General features: G+C 32.7%; 2 protein-coding genes and 1 long non-coding RNA gene across 3 annotated transcripts; 2 read left to right on the forward strand and 1 right to left on the reverse strand.

Moving 5' to 3' along the window:
- Window positions 1-352: 352 nt before the first annotated feature.
- Window positions 353-1,405, forward strand: LOC143616678 (uncharacterized). The gene is made up of 4 exons (XR_013150702.1): window positions 353-363; window positions 1,065-1,151; window positions 1,246-1,287; window positions 1,361-1,405. It is a non-coding gene; the product is annotated as an uncharacterized LOC143616678 (long non-coding RNA).
- A 344-nt stretch (window positions 1,406-1,749) lies between these two features.
- LOC143616677 (phospholipid scramblase family protein C343.06c-like) lies at window positions 1,750-3,594 on the forward strand. Its single transcript, XM_077089437.1, has 8 exons — window positions 1,750-1,755; window positions 1,973-2,038; window positions 2,328-2,384; window positions 2,880-2,941; window positions 3,014-3,134; window positions 3,226-3,306; window positions 3,379-3,485; window positions 3,564-3,594. Exons 1-8 carry the CDS (start codon window positions 1,750-1,752, stop codon window positions 3,592-3,594), a joined length of 531 nt encoding a protein of 176 aa, XP_076945552.1.
- Window positions 3,595-8,843: 5,249 nt separating this feature from the next.
- Window positions 8,844-19,564, reverse strand: LOC143616679 (protein EXPORTIN 1A-like). Its single transcript, XM_077089438.1, has 31 exons — window positions 19,466-19,564; window positions 17,884-18,000; window positions 17,571-17,663; window positions 17,406-17,477; window positions 17,216-17,323; window positions 17,051-17,133; window positions 16,837-16,975; window positions 16,669-16,737; window positions 16,522-16,599; window positions 14,897-14,959; window positions 14,761-14,806; window positions 14,324-14,430; window positions 14,134-14,232; window positions 13,852-14,055; window positions 13,702-13,761; window positions 13,489-13,599; window positions 13,313-13,410; window positions 13,054-13,228; window positions 12,858-12,956; window positions 12,670-12,750; window positions 12,508-12,597; window positions 11,925-12,010; window positions 11,752-11,832; window positions 11,487-11,669; window positions 11,317-11,383; window positions 10,632-10,742; window positions 10,445-10,552; window positions 10,233-10,370; window positions 10,029-10,166; window positions 9,091-9,195; window positions 8,844-9,003 (listed from the first exon to the last, which is right to left on the reverse strand). Exons 1-31 carry the CDS (start codon window positions 19,562-19,564, stop codon window positions 8,881-8,883), a joined length of 3,231 nt encoding a protein of 1,076 aa, XP_076945553.1. The 3' UTR covers window positions 8,844-8,880.
- Window positions 19,565-21,137: the final 1,573 nt, after the last annotated feature.

The raw sequence follows: 21,137 nt of genomic DNA on the forward strand, positions 1-21,137 counted from the left end.
GGAATCTATCATTTTTATGTTGCTTTTAAACTAAACTGAATGAAGCAAATTCAACGATGAATTGGATAAAGAACAACTTCCAATCTCTCACTCGGGTCATTGTTGCATCCACCAAACGCTTACCCTTATGTGAACTCGTCTTTGATATTTAACCACACGCCTCCCGACTTGACTAGAGACTTTCGAGTGCACTTGTGGCTTCAAGATCACAAGATTAAAAGGGCCCGTGAGAAGACGAAGCAAAAATCCGTTGACCGTCTGCCCAAACACCAACCGTTGGAAGGTTTACATGTAACTGACAATGGAGCTTATGATTACAGGCACGTTGTTACCAAGTCGGTGAAGTATGCTTCACCAGAAGAAGTAAACTTTTCGGTCTTTGCATTTAGGACTAGGTCTGTAAATTAACCAAGTGTTCATAAACCGTTTGGTGGGAAGTTTGTTTATTCAAATGAATCAACAAACAAACATGAACACATGTCTCGTATGTTCATTTATAATCTATTATGGCTATTCGTTTGCATCCATTTATGTTTGTTACTTCAGGCTTGTTTAAATTTCGTTTGTTTACGTTAGTTAATATATTCATTTGAACTTTAAGGCCTATTACAATTTAGTCTAGTTTTAATAAACTTTTTAGGCCCAACATATTGTTGTACACATTTACCTTTAAATGGTTTTATCTCAGTTAGGTCCGTTCATCAATGTTCGTTTGTTTACGTTCGTGAACCGTTTGTTTATACCATTAACGAAATAACACGAACACGTAATTTTCTTAACAAACAAGAGCAAGAAACCCATGTTTGTTTTATATTCATGTTCGTTCATTTTTACTGTTAACGAACGAACACGAGCAAGAAACCGATGTTTGTTCTACTATTCATGTTCGTTCGTTTATACTGTTAACGAACAAACACAAACACATTCATTTTCTTTACCAATTGTCTGTGTTCAATCGTTTGTTCAGCTAATGTTAAACGCACAAAACACAAACATGCTCCGTTCATGTTCGTTGATTTGTTTACAAGCCTATATGAATGATTTTCGTTTATTTATTCTTTCAGTCTTGGATTGCGCCTCTACTGTCAAGATCTAATTTGCTTATTACTCGGGACATAGAATGGGCTAATCTCACATTTGGTTTTGAGCAGGTAAAAGCATTGTGTTACAGATAATCAGAATATGGCATTTTTGTTTATCGTTTTGTACTTTATATGTATAAAATGATTGTGTGTTACATTGCAGGAGAATAGATATGCAATAGTTGATGTCAGCAACCCACAAGTGGTATTTTCCTTATCCATTTTATTTTTTGTAGTACGTAAATTTGAAACGTGCGTGTATAATATTATCATTTCAGCCTGCAGGCTATATCCGTGAGCAGAGCAATGTCATTGCCAGACAAATATGTTATATATCTGCATATCGGTTGCTAATTACGTTCATTCGTTTATTTTTAACCAAACCAAATAAACAGTTGAACACGAACAACTAAACGAACGCGGTTTTCGTGTTTGTGTTCGTTCATTCATTAAGAAAATGAGTGTGTTCGTGTTCCTTTCTGTTCGTTCATTACCAGTATAAATGAATGGTTTTCAAACGTAAACGAACGAAAATTGATGAACAAACATAACTGAGATAAAAACCAATTATTGTGTTGGCCTAAAATGTTATTAAAACTGGACTAATTTCTAAGGGGCCTAAAATCTTAAAATCAATATATTAACGAACTTAAACTAACAGACAGAAATGAAAGTAAACAAACGAATGTAAATGAACGTTCGCGAACATAAATGAACGAACAAGGCATGTGTTCATGTTCGTTTGTTTAACTAAATGAAAAAGTTTTGTTCAGGTTTGCTTGGTTATTAAACAAACTTCCCTCTGAACGGTTCATTGAACGGTCGGTTCATTTACGGGCATATTGGTTGCTAATTATGATTATTTGATGAATCTCTTGATTTGTTTTCAGTTGCTTCGTTTGAGGCGACCTTTTGTTGCGACTGTAACCGATGCGTATGGTAACGAGCTTTTTAGGGTAAGACTATTAGGCATATATTCTTTTATTCTATGTTGCTTATTATACATTATTCTATTGGCTTTACTATGTCTTTGTGTGTATTATTTAGATTTCTTTGATTATTAATGTATTATGTCGCCTTGGCCTTGATAAAAACAAATCTAACGGGTGAACCAGTTTTGATACTTCCTTTCTAAAACGACTCGTTTTAACCCGAGCCCATTTTGACGGTACCCGTTTGAACCAATCTGATCTGCCCATTTTGCCAGAACCTGTTTGAACCAACCTGATATGCCCATTTTGCCAGGTACGAAGGCCCTTTTGGTGGATAACAAGCTCGATCTATGCAGAAGTAGGTGGAAAGGTATGCCAATATAATATAGCAGATTGAGATTAAAATAATCATACATGTAAAACTAGGGGTGTTCATTAGGCTATTCGGTTTTGAATTTCTGGCTTTAACCGATAACCGAACCAATCCAAATTGAGTATGTGTGTAACCGAACGGAATTCAGCCAATTAAATCGATTTTTCGGTTTGGTTATCTGATTAAAACGTTTACTATTCAGTTTATCCGATTGAACTCGGTTCAGTTATCCAAATAAGCAAGATTTGTGGAGCTGATAACCGAACCAATCTGAATTAGAAGTGTGTCGAACTGAACTGAATGCAATCAATTAAACCCATTTTTATTCGCTTCAGTTATCCGATTAAGCTGGTTATTATACAGTTTATTCAATTGAATTCCGTTTGGTTATCCATACTAAGCGAGATTCATAGAATGGAAAACCGGGTTCACAATTTGGATACGGTTAAGAACCTAACCGGAAACCAAATTCATAATACGATTGAATTTCAGGTAGTTGGTGTGGTTCATAGAAGATGGCATCTATGGAGGAGGAGATATGATTTGTACTTGGGGTAAATTTATTTTCATTATTTCTGTCGATTATGTCTATTTTGAAAAGTTATATATATATATTTTTTTTGCAGTAACGAGCAATTTGCAGAGGTCGATAATCCTGGGTTTTGGCACTGGGAATTTATCTTAAAGGGCATAAACAATGAGGTGCTGGCTGAGATTAATCGCGACTGGCGAGGTTTCGGTTTTGAGGTCATATGTTACTACCTTTTACCAACTATGATGTTTTCAAATATTTTTATGAACATAATAATATATAAAAAACAACTTGTGAACGATTCAGGTGTTTACTGATGCGGGTCAATATGTAATCCGATTCGGGAGTGCTAGTGCTAACGAAGGCGTAACAGAACTTTCTAGAGAGGTATGTCTGATTGGTGAGTTTTATTTTGTGTTTAAATTTAGGGTATGTTTGATAGATATTATGGCTTTTTAGGTTGAAGAATTTGAAGTGGCGCGCCCGTTAACCCTGTGGGAGAGAGCTGTAACCGTGGCGCTCGCGGTATCATTGGACAATGATTATTTTTCAAGACGTGGAGGATGGTAATTGTTTTATAAAATGGTCAGCATGCTGTAAATTATTTTTTGACTGATGTCACTCAAAACTGTTTGTGTTGCCAGGGGATTGCCAATCATTGCTGTTGGTGAATGACAGTTTTTAATCTGTCTTAGGATGTGACATTCGTAGTATGTATGTGTTATTATGTCGACAGAAATTATCTCTACATTGCGGTTATTTGCGAATGACATTCTATTAAAACATCACCTTGCTGGGAATATTTATTTATATATACTCTGCTTCAAATCTCTTTAGTTTTCATTCTTGTTTTAACTAGCTGTAATTTTCTTTTCTTGTTTTTTTTTAGCATATTTAATTATTTTATAAGTATTCACAATTAGGGGTGTTTATCGGATTAGATAACGGGTTATTTGGTTTATTTGGTTCGGATTGTTCGGATTTGAAAATTTTGGAACCTTATCCGAAATCCGATCCGAATTGAAATCGGATGGATTCGGATCATCCGAAATTATCCGAATGATCCGTATAACAAATATACAAACTTAAGTTTTGTTAAATAAACATATAAAACTGGAAAATAAAACAAAACAATACAAGAATAAGGAAGTTAAGTAGTGTTAGAAAGTATAACGAACGATGGAGTGTTATGACATTTTTATCTATGGTGTGTTTGGTTAGGTTGATTGAATGAATAATGAAGTTATGGTTATAAAATTATTATAAATGTTAATGGACTTGGCTATATACACTAATAACATGTTAAATTTTTGAGTTATTCGGATATCCGAATAGTCCGAACTATCCGAAATTTTTTGAAATCCATATCCGAATTAGATATTCGGATCGATCCGAATATTATTTGGGTTTCGGTTTCGGTTCGAATTTCGGTTTTTTTCGTATTTGGATTTCTTGAACACCCCTATTCACAATTCTAAGTTTACTAGCTTTTATCCTCCGTATTACGGGATTGTTTTACATTTTTCGTTTATAATATTTATATATCTTTTTTTTGGATTTTAGTTTTATTTATTGTAAGGAGTTTAATAATATACTCAGGGTTTGATAATAAAAGAGTTTCACAAATAAATGAGATGTTATAATCCGTTTAAAAAATATCTGGATTTTATAAGACCCATGGCCCGCTTAATTTTTACTATAAAATTATTTCTTAATTATATATAATATCTTTTTAAAAAAAAGGAAATTAATATTTAGTATATCCCTATTTTATAAAGGATTTACATATCAAATATTTGGTGAGATTAATTTTTAATATAATGAGATGTTATAACCCTTTTAAGTATTATGTGGGTTTTGTGAGACCCATACCCATGAATTCGGGTCAAATGTATGAGAAGTCTCCATTTACAAATAAAGCAATCAGATGGCTTGAAAGGAGGTGAGGAGTAAACAGAGAACTTTTAAAGGTTCGGTTCAACGCTTTCGCTATGGTTCAACACTCCAGGTCAGTTCTTGTTCGGTTCGATGTTCCAGGTCAGTTCGCGTTAAGTTCGACGTTACGGGTGAGTTCGCGTTCTATATGATAATTCGGGTGAGTTCGCGTTCGGTATGAGAATTCGGGTGAGTTCATGTTCGGTTCGACAGTCCGGGTCATTTGGTGTTTGGTTCGACGCTCCGGGTCAATTTGGATTCCACGCTCTGCGTCAAAGCGCATTGGATTCAACTGTCGACTCGAATGCGACCCGTTCCATCAACACGAACATGACCTGAACACGCTACCAACCGTAAAATCGAACGCGATCCAGATCACCGACCCAAACGCGACCCCGGAACGCTGTCCCGAATGTGACTCGATTCGTCGACCCGGAAGCGTTCAAGAGCGTCGACCCGAATACATCCAGACCGTCAACCCGGAACGTCGGCCTAAATGCGACACGGAGCATAGATGGCTAGGAATACTGTACAAGGAATTATCAGCATCTCGTAGAAAAATAGTATATAAAAAGGCTTCTATAATTTCTTGTTTATATCATAATTATAAAAAAGAATTTGGTTATTTTTAAAAACTTGATATCGAATTGTCAGCATCTCGTAGAGATATAGTATAAAAAAGGCTTCTATAATTTCTTTTTTATATCATAATTTTATAAAAAAATTGGCTCTTTTTTAAACTTTGATAGTGAATTATCGGCATCTATTAGAAAAATAGTATAAAAAAGGCTTTCATAATTTCTTTTTTATATCATAATTACTAAAAAGAATTTGGCTCTTTTTAAAAATTTGATGTTGAATTATCGGCATCTCGTAGAAAAATAGTATAAAAAAGGCTTTTATAATTTCTTTTTTTATATCGTAATTACTAAAAAGAATTTGGCTCTTTTTAAAAATTTGATGTTGAATTATCGGCATCTCGTAGAAAAATAGTATAAAAAAAGGCTTTTATAATTTCTTTTTCATATCATAATTACTAAAAAGAATTTGGCTCTTTTTAAAAATTTGATGTTGAATTATCGGCATCTCGTAGAAAAATAGTATAAAAAAAGGCTTTTATAATTTCCTTTTATATCATAATTACTAAAAAGAATTTGGTTCTTTTTAAAAAACTTGATGTCGTCGATAAATGCACATGTTTAGAAATTCATTTCGGACAATTGAACCTTCTCGAACTGCTTCTTTTTAAGAACCAAAAATATTTGTGTCAAAATAACATATACAAAGAACAAAAGGCCGAACGTGACACTACACAAAACGTAGACCCGAACCATAGACTCGGCTGGTTGACTCAAACGCGAACAAAATGTTGACCCGAACGCGACCCGGGTTCTTGACTTGAACGCGGTGGGGTTGGTTAGAGATGCGGTGGTATTCATGGTGATAGATTCCAACTCGTTTGTTAAATGAACACATCAAGAATGGAATTGGATTTCAATTCCTTCCAATTTCAATTCCTATTGAGATGTCTTACTCGTCTGCGTGACCCTCAATGTGAGCTCCTCTTGCTTCGCTCCTGTATGGGGGTTGCTAAATTGTTATTCGGTCTCCGAACATTGGCGCCTATGTTTGTTAACTTTGTTAAGGATGTCGTCTCTGTTTTTTACAACGGGTTACAAGAGGAAATCGAGGATATTGTGGTATATGGGGGTCCATTTCTTGGGGATTTTCAATGGAGGCTAGGGATACCGAGTCGACGTTCTTGTGTTTGGATGGGCAGGGGAAGCACGTTTGTATAGACCTTACTGGAGTATCATCCCTTGTCGGGCTTAGGGATACTGGGTTTATTGTTAGGCAGGTTGTGTTGAAGGAAAAAAAAAAGGAAAAACTGCTAAGCATGAGAAAGCATGTGCCGAGAATCAACACGTATTCATTCCTTTTGCATTTGATGCATTTTGATCTCTTGCCCCTCCGAAGCTATTACGTTTCTGAAAAGAGTGCAACGGGTCGTGCACGGTAACTAATCGTCGCCAAAGAACCATAATTTTGTTTTTAGTAGGATTGGGTTTGTCATTCAAAAGGGGTGAAGGCGCGGCTTGTTGCCCGCTTACCCACCTCTCTATTGTAATTTGATCATTTTGTGTTAAATTGATGATATATATATATATATATATGTGTGTGTGTGTGTGTGTGTGTATAGGGTAAGGATCCTAAGAGAACCCTTGGCAAATTGAGAACTTTGAGAACCATTTTGGACTACTAAAAAAAACATCTAAAAAATATTTAAAAAATTATAAAACAAAAAAAAACAAAAATTTTAAAAAAGTAAAAAAAACAAAATTCTTATATTTCATTCCGGTTTCATTAAAAAAACCGAAATTGTTTTTTTCTTTTTAATTCTTATTATACCTATACACATATGTATACTTTCATTTAATCTCTAGTTACGTAATGTACACATATGTACATTATCATTTACCTTAAATTATACATGTTTGTAAGAAAAAAAACATGTGTGTACATATTATATATATATGCATAATAAAAAAACCGATTTTTTTTCTTTTAAATTCGAATTATACCTATACACATATGTATACTTTCATTTAATCTCTAGCTACGTAATGTACACATATGTACATTATCATTTACAATTATACATACGTATATAGGAAAAAAAAATGTGTGTACATATTATATATATATGCATAATTTAGCTAAAACGAGAATTTTTTTTTTACGTTTTTTTTAAGAAACTGGGATGATAAATAAGAATTTTGGTTTTTATACTTTTTTATTTTTTTGTTTTTTTTTGTTTTATGATTTCTTTTTATTTTTGGGTTTTTTTGTCGTTTAAAATGGTTATCATAGTTCTTAATTACTAAAAAGTTCTCACGTGATCCTGATATATATATATATATATATATATATATATATATATATATATAGGGTTAGTTTCATTTAAGAACTCAAAAAAAGTTAAAGAACTTTTAGGAACTTTTAAAAACCAAATATTTTTTTAACTTTTTTTATATATTAACATCATTTGATACTTGTTTTATCATATATATATATATATATATATATATATATATATATATATCAAAAGCATTAAACAAAAAAAATCCATTTCATTTTTTGAGACGAACACAACCTAATGATTGAACATCTAATTTCTCAAAAGGTTATAAGCAAATAAGAAATCAAGTTTATTTTTCATATACATGGTGAAAAGATAAATTTTTTTTGACGTTATAGCTCCCAGAATGCAAGGTTCGTTGAGGTGGCATGGAACAAATGAAAGGGTGAATTTTAGCAATGTGGAGGTTGTTTATAAGTGAGGTTTGTCTCTGTAAACCTTCAAACAAAGAAGTGGGTGCCATATCTCTCTCTCATACACAAACATATATATATATATAACCTTAATAATTTTTTAATGACGTTTGTAAATGTTTGATATTATGAAAGAAAGTAAAGGGTCGTTTCTACAAAAAGTTTAGAATATGATGTAACATTAATATGCCGGTTCATGAATGCTCTTATAACGCCCGTCCAGTCTGAAAACCGGAAGCATGGCAATACAATTCAGAGACCAAAAACATAACAATAACATGCACAAATTTTATACCAAATATGTAAATCCTTTACTCAAGGTTCGGGTTCATTAGGCTTAGTTCGAACTTTTGCCAAACTAATCTCATGTATCAGAAGACCAGGTTGATTTTAACCCCTTAAAAAGTTCTGTTTGATCATTAGTTTTCAAACGATTGCGTTTATAATAAATTTGCCGAAAACTTGATATAATTACACCTATTCGAAATCCCATAAGAGAACCAGAGAAGTAACTGTCTCTATCATCCATTTACAAAGTCAAAAGATGAACCACACAAACAGTCACCACATTAAAAAATCTATCATTACTCTACACCCAGTGACCCAACTACCCACCCCCACACGCATCAATGCTATCCCAAAAGAAAAAGAAAAAAAAACTTGAGCTTCAAAATCGCCAAGCGGGATAACAATTTATGAGTCAACCATCTCGTCTTGTATTTCATTGGGTGCAATTAGCCCGGGTATGCTAAGCATTTGTTGCCACTCTTTTTCTTTCTGAGCCGCTGCTTCTTCTGCATAAAGATCCTTGTTATCCTGCACAACATAAACATTTATTGTATTAATATTTGATTTTATTAACTTGTTAAAATTCATAATTTGCTCAAACTGTAAGTTGCTTACTTGTGTTGAAAACTCTTTAGACTGCACAAGGAAGTCCCTTATGTGGTTCTTAAATGTATAAAGATCAGCTCTTGACTCAAACAATCCATTAACAAACTTTGTCACCTGTAAAAGCAAGTAAACCATCAAATCAACTATTAATGCCTATTAAATCAAACTTGAATAAAAAATTAATATCATATATATAATAAGCATTCAAAGCACTTCAAAATTCTTATTTACTTACTTTATTAAATATATTATACAAAATGACCAATATACCCTTCTCATTCTCTTGTAAACGGCATTTTTACATGAGAAGGATATTTATGTCAAAATGGAATATTTTATAATATGGATTTTAGGTTGGGTAAATATGACGTATTCAAGATTTTAATATATATACAGGATTTGGATCTCTTTAGAACTCTAAATAATTTAAGTCAAAAAAAACTCCTAACAATCATATTGAAAGTCATTTTGTCATTTACTATATGTAATTTTGTGATAATATATACGTAATCACAAGTTTACATATGCATAATAACCAAATTACATATGTGTAATCATAATACATATTATAAACGAAGACTACCCTCAAAATCGTATATATGGAAGGGTTCATGAGAAATTACAAGCAAACTACTACCAGCCAATCAATTTTTTTAGTTCTTTACAATTAGTATGTATAATATATTAAAAAAATAAAGAAAAATATATAGCTCACAAAGCTAAATATATGTATCTTATATGAGGTACATATATGCATTGCTAACTACACAATTTTTTTATATTTTTTATTTTTTTTGGCAAAGATTAATCTGATATAAAAAGAATGAAAAAATATACAAATGAAAGAAAAAAACTGTTTGAAAATGGTATTTTTGTATCTTTTAAATTTTCTCATGATTCTTGCTTTCTCTATATATCTACATCTAATATATAATTCTCCTTATTACCTCTGATGATGGAATGTTGGGAAAAGAACCACACAAAAGCTTAATCGTGTACTCTCTAACAAATGCTCCATTATTAGGGTAAGAATATGAAACAGTAGAAGCATCCCATAAGGGTTCAGTCAATGCACCAGATTCCACCTGAAACTCTCACTGTTAAGCATTTTAAATTCTTATATTTTCTGCAAAAAATAAAATAAGTATTACCAGACAGAATAAATGCTGCAGCACTAAAACATGCAGCTTGAAACCAGGTTTATGGAATGTGTCTGTTAAAACAGCGAATATTTCTTGCACAATCAGCACAAAGTAAGACCGGTAGAACTGATTACGGAACTCAGAAGTCTGTCACATTAGAAAATAAGGATTTTAAAATAAACATAAAAATAAAATAATAAAAGTTTTAGAAATCCACCGACCTGGAAGTTTTTAAGCATTTCTAATAATAAATTAAGGCCCGTTTCAGCTATGTTTCTCTCATTGTGTCGGAAAGCCCACATGACCGAATCCATAACAAGCTTTAATTGCTGATATGTAAAAACGAGTTAAAACATAATACATGTTAAACAAGAAATTAATTTAGATAACAAATTTCCAAACACAAACCTCGGGCGACAAAAGAATTAAAGCTCCAAAACAATAGGTAGCAATGGCCCGAAGTAATGAAAAAAACTTAAGCCGATGTTCAGGGTAATCTTCAAAATTCTTTGTAATCATCTGTATGTGCCACAAATTCAACTAATGTTAAATATGAATAAATAAAAACAATAATTATATTAATATTATATATAACAATTTACAAGTTTGGTGCCGCAAATCCCATATTGGGCCACTTCGCGGCACACTATTGGCAGTAATTTTTTTTGTTTTTGTTTTTGTTTTTGTTTTTGTTTTTCGTTTCTTTATGGTTTCGGCCCGTAATGAACGTAATGAAAACCTACCGAATGTGAATTTTGTTTTCTTTTTTTTGTTATTTTGTTTTTAGTTACTGTACCATGCCGAACGCGACGGAAACCGGACCAAATTTGGGTATCGATAACGGTCGGGTTTTACCAACGATCGAGTTGTACCGACCGACGCCACACCATTGGTCCACCCCAATTTTTATAATTTTATTAATTTTATTTTTGTCTTAGTTCCGATACAATAACGCATGGAACCAAAACCGACCGAATTCGCGTCGACTTACCATATCAACGCTTGGGTTTTACCACCGCCCGGCTTTTACTGACCTGCCCGGCACAGCGCACCGGGAAAAACACTAGTTATCAATAAATCAAACTGTTCTAACCTCCAGGGTGCACTGGAAAACAGCTTCAAATATACGAGGAACATCATCTATCATTGCAGCTTTATACCTAGATTTGAAACAAAAAATATGGGTCGATTGGGTTAAGGTTAACTGCTGACCCATTTGACCATGATGAGAAAAATAACAAATGTTGTGAACCCAGAGCCTACTTGTTAATAATCGTGGCAAAGAGAGACAAAACTTCAGACTCTCGAGCATCGGGCAAATTTCTAGCATAATCGCCAAGCACAGGATCCATCATCGGGGGCACAAATTGCTTTCCTATTTGCGGTTGATCTTCAGCCTTGTCTAAAAATGTCTCAATGAGCTTCAGGGTTTCCCGTTTAACAGATCTGCTTTGATACAAATGGATACATAAGTAAAGACAATCCAACATGTAATTAAATATTAATATAATGATATAAACATTTGTACCTCAGAAGTTTTACATAAGAAGTCCTAGATGCATAGGGCCCACCTTCAGCTATAGTTGATGATATAAGCTCACTGTACATTCTGATTAAAGCATGATAAATTCATGAAGTATTTTAGCTGTGTTGAAACAATGGATTGTGTTGTAAAAAAGGTGATGAAAATTTGAAACATACTTGTAGACATTAAGCATGTCCAAAAAGATGAGGGTTATTTGTGACAAAAAATGTGTCCCGAGTGCACTTGCAGCACTTGTATTTGTCTGCAGAAAACAAAATAGTAAACAAAAAATGACAGGACAGAGTAAATTAAACGAATGGTCCCTGTGGTTTGGTATAAATTTGGATTTAGTCCCCGACCACCTAGTTTGCTTTCATAAATGGTCCATGGGTCAAGTAAGATTACTTTTTTGGGCTTTTAGAAGTTACATTTTAGCCCCTTTACTTGTTTACTCTTTTAATAACCAAAATCAGGGGTTAAACTGTGACTTCTAAACAAGTAAATAAGTGAAGAATTTAGCATGTAACTTTTAAAAGGGCAAAATAGTAATTGTGCCTGATGAGGGACCAATTATAAAAGCAAACCAGGTGACTGAGAACTAAATCTATAACTTTTAAGAACGAAAACCAAAATTAGGACCAAACCACAGAGACCATCCATGTAAATTAGTAAAGTGCTCGTACATAATATTACACATAACCGCAACTAATCTTGATAATGAGTAAAAAAGAAATTCAAACATTCAGTACAGGTGCAAACCTGCAATATATTAAGCACAGTCCTAATCACATCTGGATCCTTCAGAAAATCCACACTACCGCGTGCATGTCCTATAATCTCAGCCCATTTCTGCATAAAAAGGTTAACATATAACATAATATTCTGGTTGTACTAAGTTACATCCTTCAAAAAAAATACTACCTGATTGGGAAGACTCATTAGCCTCTGTAAATATTCCTCACGCTTTGCTGCCTCGGATTCTGCCTGAACCATACAACCAACCTACCAAAACAATATATTCCAACAACATGTTGTAGACATAAAACAAAATTCTATTCTAAACAATTGCATTAGTATCAATTATCAAGTAATAGGGCAGTTTAACCTACAGATTCATAGAATGTATGTATCTGATGTGGTTCTAGGTCTGCAATGGTTGTTGGAAGAGTGGTAAGCAGTTCTGAGACAAAAGGCTCACTCTCACCAACCTGCAACGAAACAAAAATGTTCGTTTTATATTTAAATGTATAATGATATCAAACTGTGGAACCTATAAATAAACCAAATTATGTATTACAACATTACCTGTAATATGACGAATTTGCGCTTGCATTTCTGAACAATTTTCAAGAATGTGTCGCATGCCATATCCTGAACCCCAGGGTGTGTTTCATGCATAAACTCAAACAATTTGTTTACAACGGTTTTCAAGAACTTCCAATGGGCTCTTAGAAATCTTGGATATTGTCCAACAACATACCTGTAGAACACTAAAGTTAACTAACTAATGTATGACAGAAGCTTGAACTGCTGGTAAACATAGTAGAGCATCAGACAAACATACATGATGTTGCTTGCAATAACAGCTTTGTTGTCCTTTCCTTTAGTAATTTCACAGAGATTTAATAGATCACGAATAACCATCACAAGAAATCTATTCTCCTGCTCAAAAAAAACAAATATGATGACGTTAATAAAAAGTGAAACATAAAATTATATGCTGTCCACAAGTATGATTACCTGATCTTCCATCATTGACCCGGATATTGACCCTATTGCCCAACACAGAGTGTTCAAGTTGTTCCATGTCCAATCCTCGCCATTTAGTTGTTTGCTTAGTTTCTTCAGCATCTGTAATTATAAAAAAAATTACAAAATTGCATTTAGAAACTAATACAACAAACTGAAAGAAGATGTGAATACAACTGTTAAGGTTTCAACAAAAAACAATACCTGCTTTTCAGTGTCATTATGGTCAAGATGGCACAAGTAGACAAGCGTTTCTCTCATTATCTGCAACAACATACATAATTAGCCATAAAAAATCTCACTGGACGTTTCAAGTATTTATCTTACCATATATATGAGTACGAATACCATTACCTTATACTGAACAAGGACATCATTGTCTTTCAAGGTTTCACGAACAATATTCCCATTTTCATCTTCAACAATCAAAACTTCTTCAGGTTTTGCCATGCGGGATATCATGAGCGCTCTTAATTTTGACATTGGTGCAGAATAGAGTTGTCGTCTTTGCATCAATTGTGAATTATGACCATCAATCATACCAGGAATCATTTGAGTCTAGGTTTTTTAACAGAAACAAAAGTCAAGATTAAGACCATAATTGTACAAAAATTGTCATTGTAAAGCATAATCTACCTGCAGTCCCATCATGCTTGCAGTTGCTGCAGGATTATCAAGATTGTGGTTAGCCTCAAAAAGCTCTAACACTAAAGAATTCCAATAATCCAAGCAAACCTGTTCACGTATATTAATAAACAATGATATATAAAACAGAAGTATAATATTCCATTTGGAAAGAGAAAGAAACAAAGTTAATACATCAAACCTTAAAAACTTCTGTATCATCCACATACGAAATGTTCAAGAGATACTCAAGGCCCATCAAAAGTGCAGCAACGTTCTCTTGTGAGGATTCAAGAATGCGAACATGAAACTGCATCAAGAGCGTTTACATCAGATTAAACATAATAATTATCTGATATTTATTAGATTAATTATTCTCTTAATCCTGGAAAGGAAAAACTAAAAAACAATTTTCTACAATTTTCGTTGGCCAAAAAGAAGCAGCATTTCGTCACCAACGAATAAACATTGTTAGATATTTGTAACATTGATTTTGGTCAACAAGTTGATTTTATTTCTTGTTAAATTTGTTAAGTATACAACTTTCTATTTAATTTTAGAAGTAGATAGCATAGGCATACTTAGGCATTAACTAGACATACAGAGAAACAATAGCCATGAAAAGAAAAATACAACTTTCCTTGTAAAATGAAGTGAAAAACAATGCCAGGTTCTGAATAAATGCCTGTAAGCAGATAAAAGAAAAAAAAATAAGAGTCAAAGTTTTAAGTTTGCTTAAAACCACATAACATTCACTTTTTTCCCCTACAATCACCTGTTCTTCGCTAGAGCCATTTCCATATGCATCTGGTATATTTGTACTAGTCGGAAGCACCGTCTAAAATAACAAACACAAACTTAGAAAAAGCATTAATGGCAGAATATAGGATATAACTATCTATATATAATACATAAGTAAAGGGCAAATTAAGAAGTTTCTTTTAAGGGATTTACAATTTCCAATGCATTAAGGAACATGTGTATAAAGGGACAAAGTGGTCTTTTAAACATAATCCACCCACGTTTATTTGATTTCAACATATATAATTACAATTATGGTACCTCAACTTTACTCAAATTTTGTTAATTTAAGAAATAGTTACAACTTTGACCCCTCATATTAACCCACTTTTAACTCACTTTATCCTTTTTCATTTTAATCGTATATGGTATATGTTTTACAAAAATATGATTAAAAAAATCCGAGCCTACCCATTTAAACGGGTTTATTTTTGCCGACGTTTCAATATAAATTTTTTTCAAATCAGATGGACGGTTTGAAATGTACAAGTTATTACTGCATGAATGTACAAGTTTTTTAAATGATAAATGTTTACAATTTGATGTTCCCATTAGTTACATATCCCCATTAGTTACATATCTAACCCCTTATCTATTTGTTAAAAAAACATAAATAAACTTGTTACAATTAAAAAAGTTTCCACGATGTCATATAATTGATACTTATCAATACATTATACTATTTAGGGTCTGTTTGGTATAGGGTAATGGAATGAACGGATGAATGGAATGAACAAGGGAATGGAATGGAAAAAGGAATGAAATGAATCATTACCATTTCATTGTCTTGTTTGGTTACCACGTAGGAATGAAATGAATCATAACTTTGTTATTATTTTTTTATTAAATAGTAAACTATACATACATAATATTTTTATCATTAATAATAACATGATACGATATAATATAATAATAAATGAATCATAACTTTGTTATTATTTTTTTCTTAAATAGTAAACTATACATACATAATATTTTTATCATTAATAATAACATGATACGATATAATAATAAAAATATAATAATTATTATAATTTAATAATACTTAATACTATAATAAAATAATAATGATGATGATAAAAGTAATAATAATAATAATTGTTGATCATTTTTCATTCCATTCCTTGAAGGAATGAAAGAAAAACCACCTTTTACTAAGGAATCAAAAATGCTATATATGGAAGGAATTGCATTCCTTAGGAATGATTCATTCCATTGATGAATGACAACCAAACTTGTTTTATTTCATTCCTTTGGAATGATTCATTCCATTCCACCTATCATTACTTCATACCAAACACTACCTTAATGTAAAACTTTGAGCCCTTGTGTATATCCAAATATTACTCAACTCTATTCTTTTTTTTTTTCATTTTATATGTTTACAAAAATATGATTAATAGTATTCAAATTATATAAATATCAAAATAATCAAGACGAAGCTTTAATTTGGAGCTGAGCTGAGTCGGCTTGGTGTAAAGTTCGAGTCGAGCTAGCCTTGGCTCACTAACAACCTTAAAATGTTATTCCCAGCTACATCGTGCGGGCACTCAACTAGTAGAAGTTTAATATATCACTATCAATGAAATTCTCACATACCTGCAACTGAACCATGAAGATTGTATACATTTTAGCATACTGCACGTTGTAAAAATCCCCAAAATTCAGGGATGCAATCTGTGACAATGAATAAATGGCACGTGAGTGTTAGTTGCAATCATACTCAAAAAAAGTAGTAAGTGTTACCTCTGTCAAGCACTGAAGGGTCAGATTACGGTATGATGGCACAGGAAAGAATTTAAGAAGTGTCTCCAACTGTTACACAAAGCAACATTGATTCAATTACACGACCTTTGCATGAAACAGCATAATTTAATTTACACTTGTAGTTTCAATGAAAAAGAAAGAACACACCAGTGGAGATTCGAAAATATAGCCCAAAGGAATCCATGAAAGAAAAGCATGTAATGTGGCCAGCGTAGCCCTAATTAGCTCTGTTCTTTGAGATGCGGATAGAACATATAAACACAACTCGTGTATGAGTTGAAACTCGCTGTTACCAACAAAAGCTATATGTTCAAAGATATGTTCTCACATATGTTCTTAAACTTATCACAGTTATCATTACCTGTTCAGAGATTGCTTAAGCTCCATGATCTTCTGTTGGGTCATTTCACCCCTTGAAAAATCAAATACTTCTTCACTTAGAAGCTGCAAATAAGCAAATCAACATTTAAACCATGCAAGCAAGAACAATACAGTAAGATACAAGTAAAAAAGAATTTAGACATACTTTCAGTATTGCCATACAGTTCTCACATAATGTTTCACTAGTTTTTGCTGCAGTAACCAGGTCAGGGATGAAGCTTCGCCACCTGGCAGGCCACTCATGTTTCAAAACCTGCAGTCATTTCAATAAAGTTTCCAAATAAAAAATGAACTGACAGAAAAAAAAACATGGGAAGAAAAAACAAACAACTCACCTGAACTAGTATAACATTGAGTTTGTTGACATACAGCCTTTCTTGTCGAAAAGAAGCTTCATTACTTGAAAGCTAAAGACATGAAATATTAATAAACGTGTTAAATATTTTAAACGTAAGAAATAAGAATCTTGAAAAACATGATGGCAATCCATAGTTTCATACATTTACAATAACATCAGATATGTAGTTTTTCATTCCGTCCCGTTGTTCAACAGGCAATACATTCCATCTATATTTGATAACACCCTCTAGAACCTGTAAAACAGAAAACTAGTCAATTCTATCTGACATTACAGCTACAAAGTGAGAATAAAAAATTATGTATCAAACACTATAGTTGATCATCAAGCAAACTCCTTTGAAAACATACAAAAAACAACAACTTGGGAAGCCACAACTTCTCAAATGTTTGTTGACATTTGTAATGCACGCATGTATATGTGACTAAGAGATCACAGAAGATAAAAATAATTACCTGCAAAGCAAAAAACTTGGTGTTCAAGCTCTGTGTGTTAGACAGAATGTGAACCACTTGTAGCCACATATCTGGATTGTTTTGTAACTCCCGCAATATATGATCAGCCGCAGTCCTCTATAATATTAGCATACAAACATTAAAACACAGTGAGAAAAATGTGAACAGAACTTGATCAAGTAAAACAATGAGACATCATCACAAATAGAGATTATATAGACCCATTAGTTTCACACACATTCATCTGCTATAAGCTTTTTATAAAGTCTTGGGAATCCACCTTTCATGACATCACAATTTAGCTGATCTCCTCATTTTTATTAAAGTATTAAACACAACTATAAGTTCTCTACTAAGCTTTTGGTATGCTTGCTCCTTCCAAAATTACAAATATACAATTCTTGACGGTTTGAACATTTTATGTAACCTATCCTCAAAACCAAACCAGTCAACTAAGTGACACCATTTAGAAAACTTAATCCACCACCTCTTTTTTATATGTAGCCTAACCTCAAAACCAAACCAGTCAACTAAGTGACACAATTTAGAAAACTTAATCCACCACATCTCTTTTTTATATGTTTTTTCATATTTTTATATGTTGTGCTTCAGATTCAAGCAATCTACTCAGTAAAACCGACAAATCTAAACATTAGCAACTTAAATAATCAAAACCTTGCAATAACTAATTAGCAAGCAGTTCAAATTTGCTGTATAACCAGCTGTAATCAGTAAATCAGTAATTTCACTAATTTAGAGAGTGCAAATCTTGAGATAAAACCATAAATTTAAAAAATATATGCAAACCTAATTCAACTACAAAGTGATATGCAAAATATAAAACCTCAACCTGACACCGAATTGAGCCATTTACACTATTAAAACTACAATCAGACCTTAAGTTTGCTCGTAACCACTTCCTACTATCAATCCTTCATGCAATACGTGAACTTATAAGCAATCTAATGAAACAAATCATGTACGTACACCGTCAAAACATACGATAACACCTCAGATTAACATATATTAGCAACTCAAATAATCAAAACCTTGCAATAAACAATTAGCAAGCAGTTTAAATCATCAGCAAATCAATAATTTCAATAGCTACTTATTTAGACAGTGCAAATCTTAAGATACCAACCAGCAATCAGTACATAGCACCATAATTTCACAAAAAAAAAAAAGACAAATGAAAAAAAAAAACTTAACCGAATTGAGCCATTTGCAACTATCACAACCACAATCAAACCCTAGGTTTACTCTAAACCACTTCCAACTATCAATCCTTGATACAGCACATGAAGTTACAACCAATCTAACGAAGCAAACAGGCGTACGAACATCATCGACACATCCGCTAACAGTATCAACACATACGGGTCAAACAAGAAGCAATTGACAGAAATAACAAGTAAAAAACAGCGTAATGGCTTCACATACATCCGCTAACAGTATCAACACATACGGGTCAAACAAGAAGCAATTGACAGAAATAACAAGTAAAAAACAGCGTAATGGCTTCACATTGCTCTGAATTTGTATGAATAGAGCAAGCGAGAGAGAGAGAGAGAGAAGAAACCTCATCTTTAGATCCGGTGCCGTAGAAGGCGGCAACGGTTGCGTCAAGCAGAGCAACGTCAATCGGTTGAGTTAAATCCCAAAGCTTCTCCGACGCCATCGGAGAGTGTAAAACCCTAACGCCGGTGAATGAAGAACGAAACAACAAACCAACCAACCCTAAAGTGGGGGAGCAAGAGGAGATGACGGTATATACAGATTCTAGAACAAAGAGAGAGATAATAATAAGTTGTATATATATAAGTAATATATAATAATAATATTTATAAAAAAAAAAGACAGCTTGAATTTGAAGCAGACGAAATGAGACTACTTTGAAAGCAGGCCTTCCCTCCCTCCTCTTTTTTATTTTCATTTTCATCTTTTCTTTATTTCTTTTTAAAGCTTTTTACTTTATTTTTTCATTTTCACTATGGTTCTTGTTCCTCAAATTGGTAATAGTTGAGGGCTCGTTGTGTAAATAACAGTTGGCGGGTAATTTAATTAGTCGTTAAGCGATGTGTTTAAATGATTGTCAATAAATTTATGCGGCCGGAAAAAACTAAAAAAATTTGGTTTAGAAACATAAGATATGCTTTTAAGACTATTTGGCTTTGGTTATAATACGATGACACATGCGACGTCAAACTTTAATATAACATTTATAATATAAGCCTAGATTAGAGTTTTTTTTATAGCAAATGATTTACAACTGATTTCTTTGCAATTCAAATTGTCTTCATATCATTTTAGCTTCTTAAATATCTCCTACAATTCCTAATTATATCGTTGTCAACTTCAACAAATTCGTTTACAAATTTAGTTTCTTCTATAAATGTTTTGGTCAACATCTATTACTTCTACACCCAGTTCATACCAAAAGCAACACTTTAATATTTACCTATTTTTCATCGTCATTTTATCTTCAATAGCAATAATTTGGTTTTGTATCATCATTTCCCAATAATACTTATGTGCACTAATTATACCAAAAGTCTTCATAACTATCATTTTCTAGCAACAGTGTTCCTCAATTCTTATCAAGCATACCCATCTTGATCAAGTGAATCATATCCCCAACACTTAATACTTAATTCTCTTAAAGACTAAGATCATTATTGTGAGACTAGGTTAGATCCCATGTTACACACGGACGGAAAATATATTAAACTTAATCATCATCATCGTACTCAGTAAATCCCACAAATAGCAAAGCTATTATAGGGTCTGGGGAGGGTAAAATGTAGAAAGCCTTACCTCTTGCAAGTGCACATATTTGGTGTCCGCAAATGTTCGAACAGGATAGGGGTAGCTTAGTCTTTACAGTTAATGTATAAAGGCTCATTCGCTAAGTATGTTTAGCGAATAAGGCCTCTTGTAAGTGCTAAAAATATGAATATAACAATGAGATTTAATTATATTTTAATTAAATCGCGCGTTTAATAAAGCAACAATATAATCCAAACCTCATGGCTTAAACCACCATTTCAATCCAAACATCCATACATCCAGTCCAAACGTTCATAAATAATTTCTCAAAATCCAAAAAAATAAAATAAAATTACAAGTCTCAAATTTAAAAAAAAAATAACAACGAAAACCATTAATTGTCTTTATTACTCAATAAATGATAATTATAACAATTTATGTTGAAACTTTCTTCAACTTAGGAGTTAATGTTTAAAATTAATGTT

The sequence above is a fragment of the Bidens hawaiensis genome, unplaced genomic scaffold (assembly GCF_021521415.1).
Source record: "Bidens hawaiensis isolate Kalapana, Puna unplaced genomic scaffold, B.hawaiensis_p1.1 tig00048840_1, whole genome shotgun sequence".
Taxonomy (NCBI): domain Eukaryota; kingdom Viridiplantae; phylum Streptophyta; class Magnoliopsida; order Asterales; family Asteraceae; genus Bidens; species Bidens hawaiensis.

Excerpts from the sequence above, each read along its gene's own strand:
- LOC143616677 (XM_077089437.1), top strand. Across the intron at positions 3,135-3,225 it reads GGCGAGGTTTCGGTTTTGAG|GTGTTTACTGATGCGGGTCA; the intron begins GTCATATGTTAC and ends TGAACGATTCAG. Across the intron at positions 3,307-3,378 it reads TAACAGAACTTTCTAGAGAG|GTTGAAGAATTTGAAGTGGC; the intron begins GTATGTCTGATT and ends ATGGCTTTTTAG.
- LOC143616679 (XM_077089438.1), bottom strand. The coding sequence starts at position 19,564 with ATGGCGTCGGAGAAGCTTTGGGATTTAACTCAACCGATTGACGTTGCT. Across the intron at positions 17,664-17,883 it reads CCAAGTTTTTTGCTTTGCAG|GTTCTAGAGGGTGTTATCAA; the intron begins GTAATTATTTTT and ends TCTGTTTTACAG. Across the intron at positions 12,957-13,053 it reads GCAAATTCGTCATATTACAG|GTTGGTGAGAGTGAGCCTTT; the intron begins GTAATGTTGTAA and ends GTTTCGTTGCAG.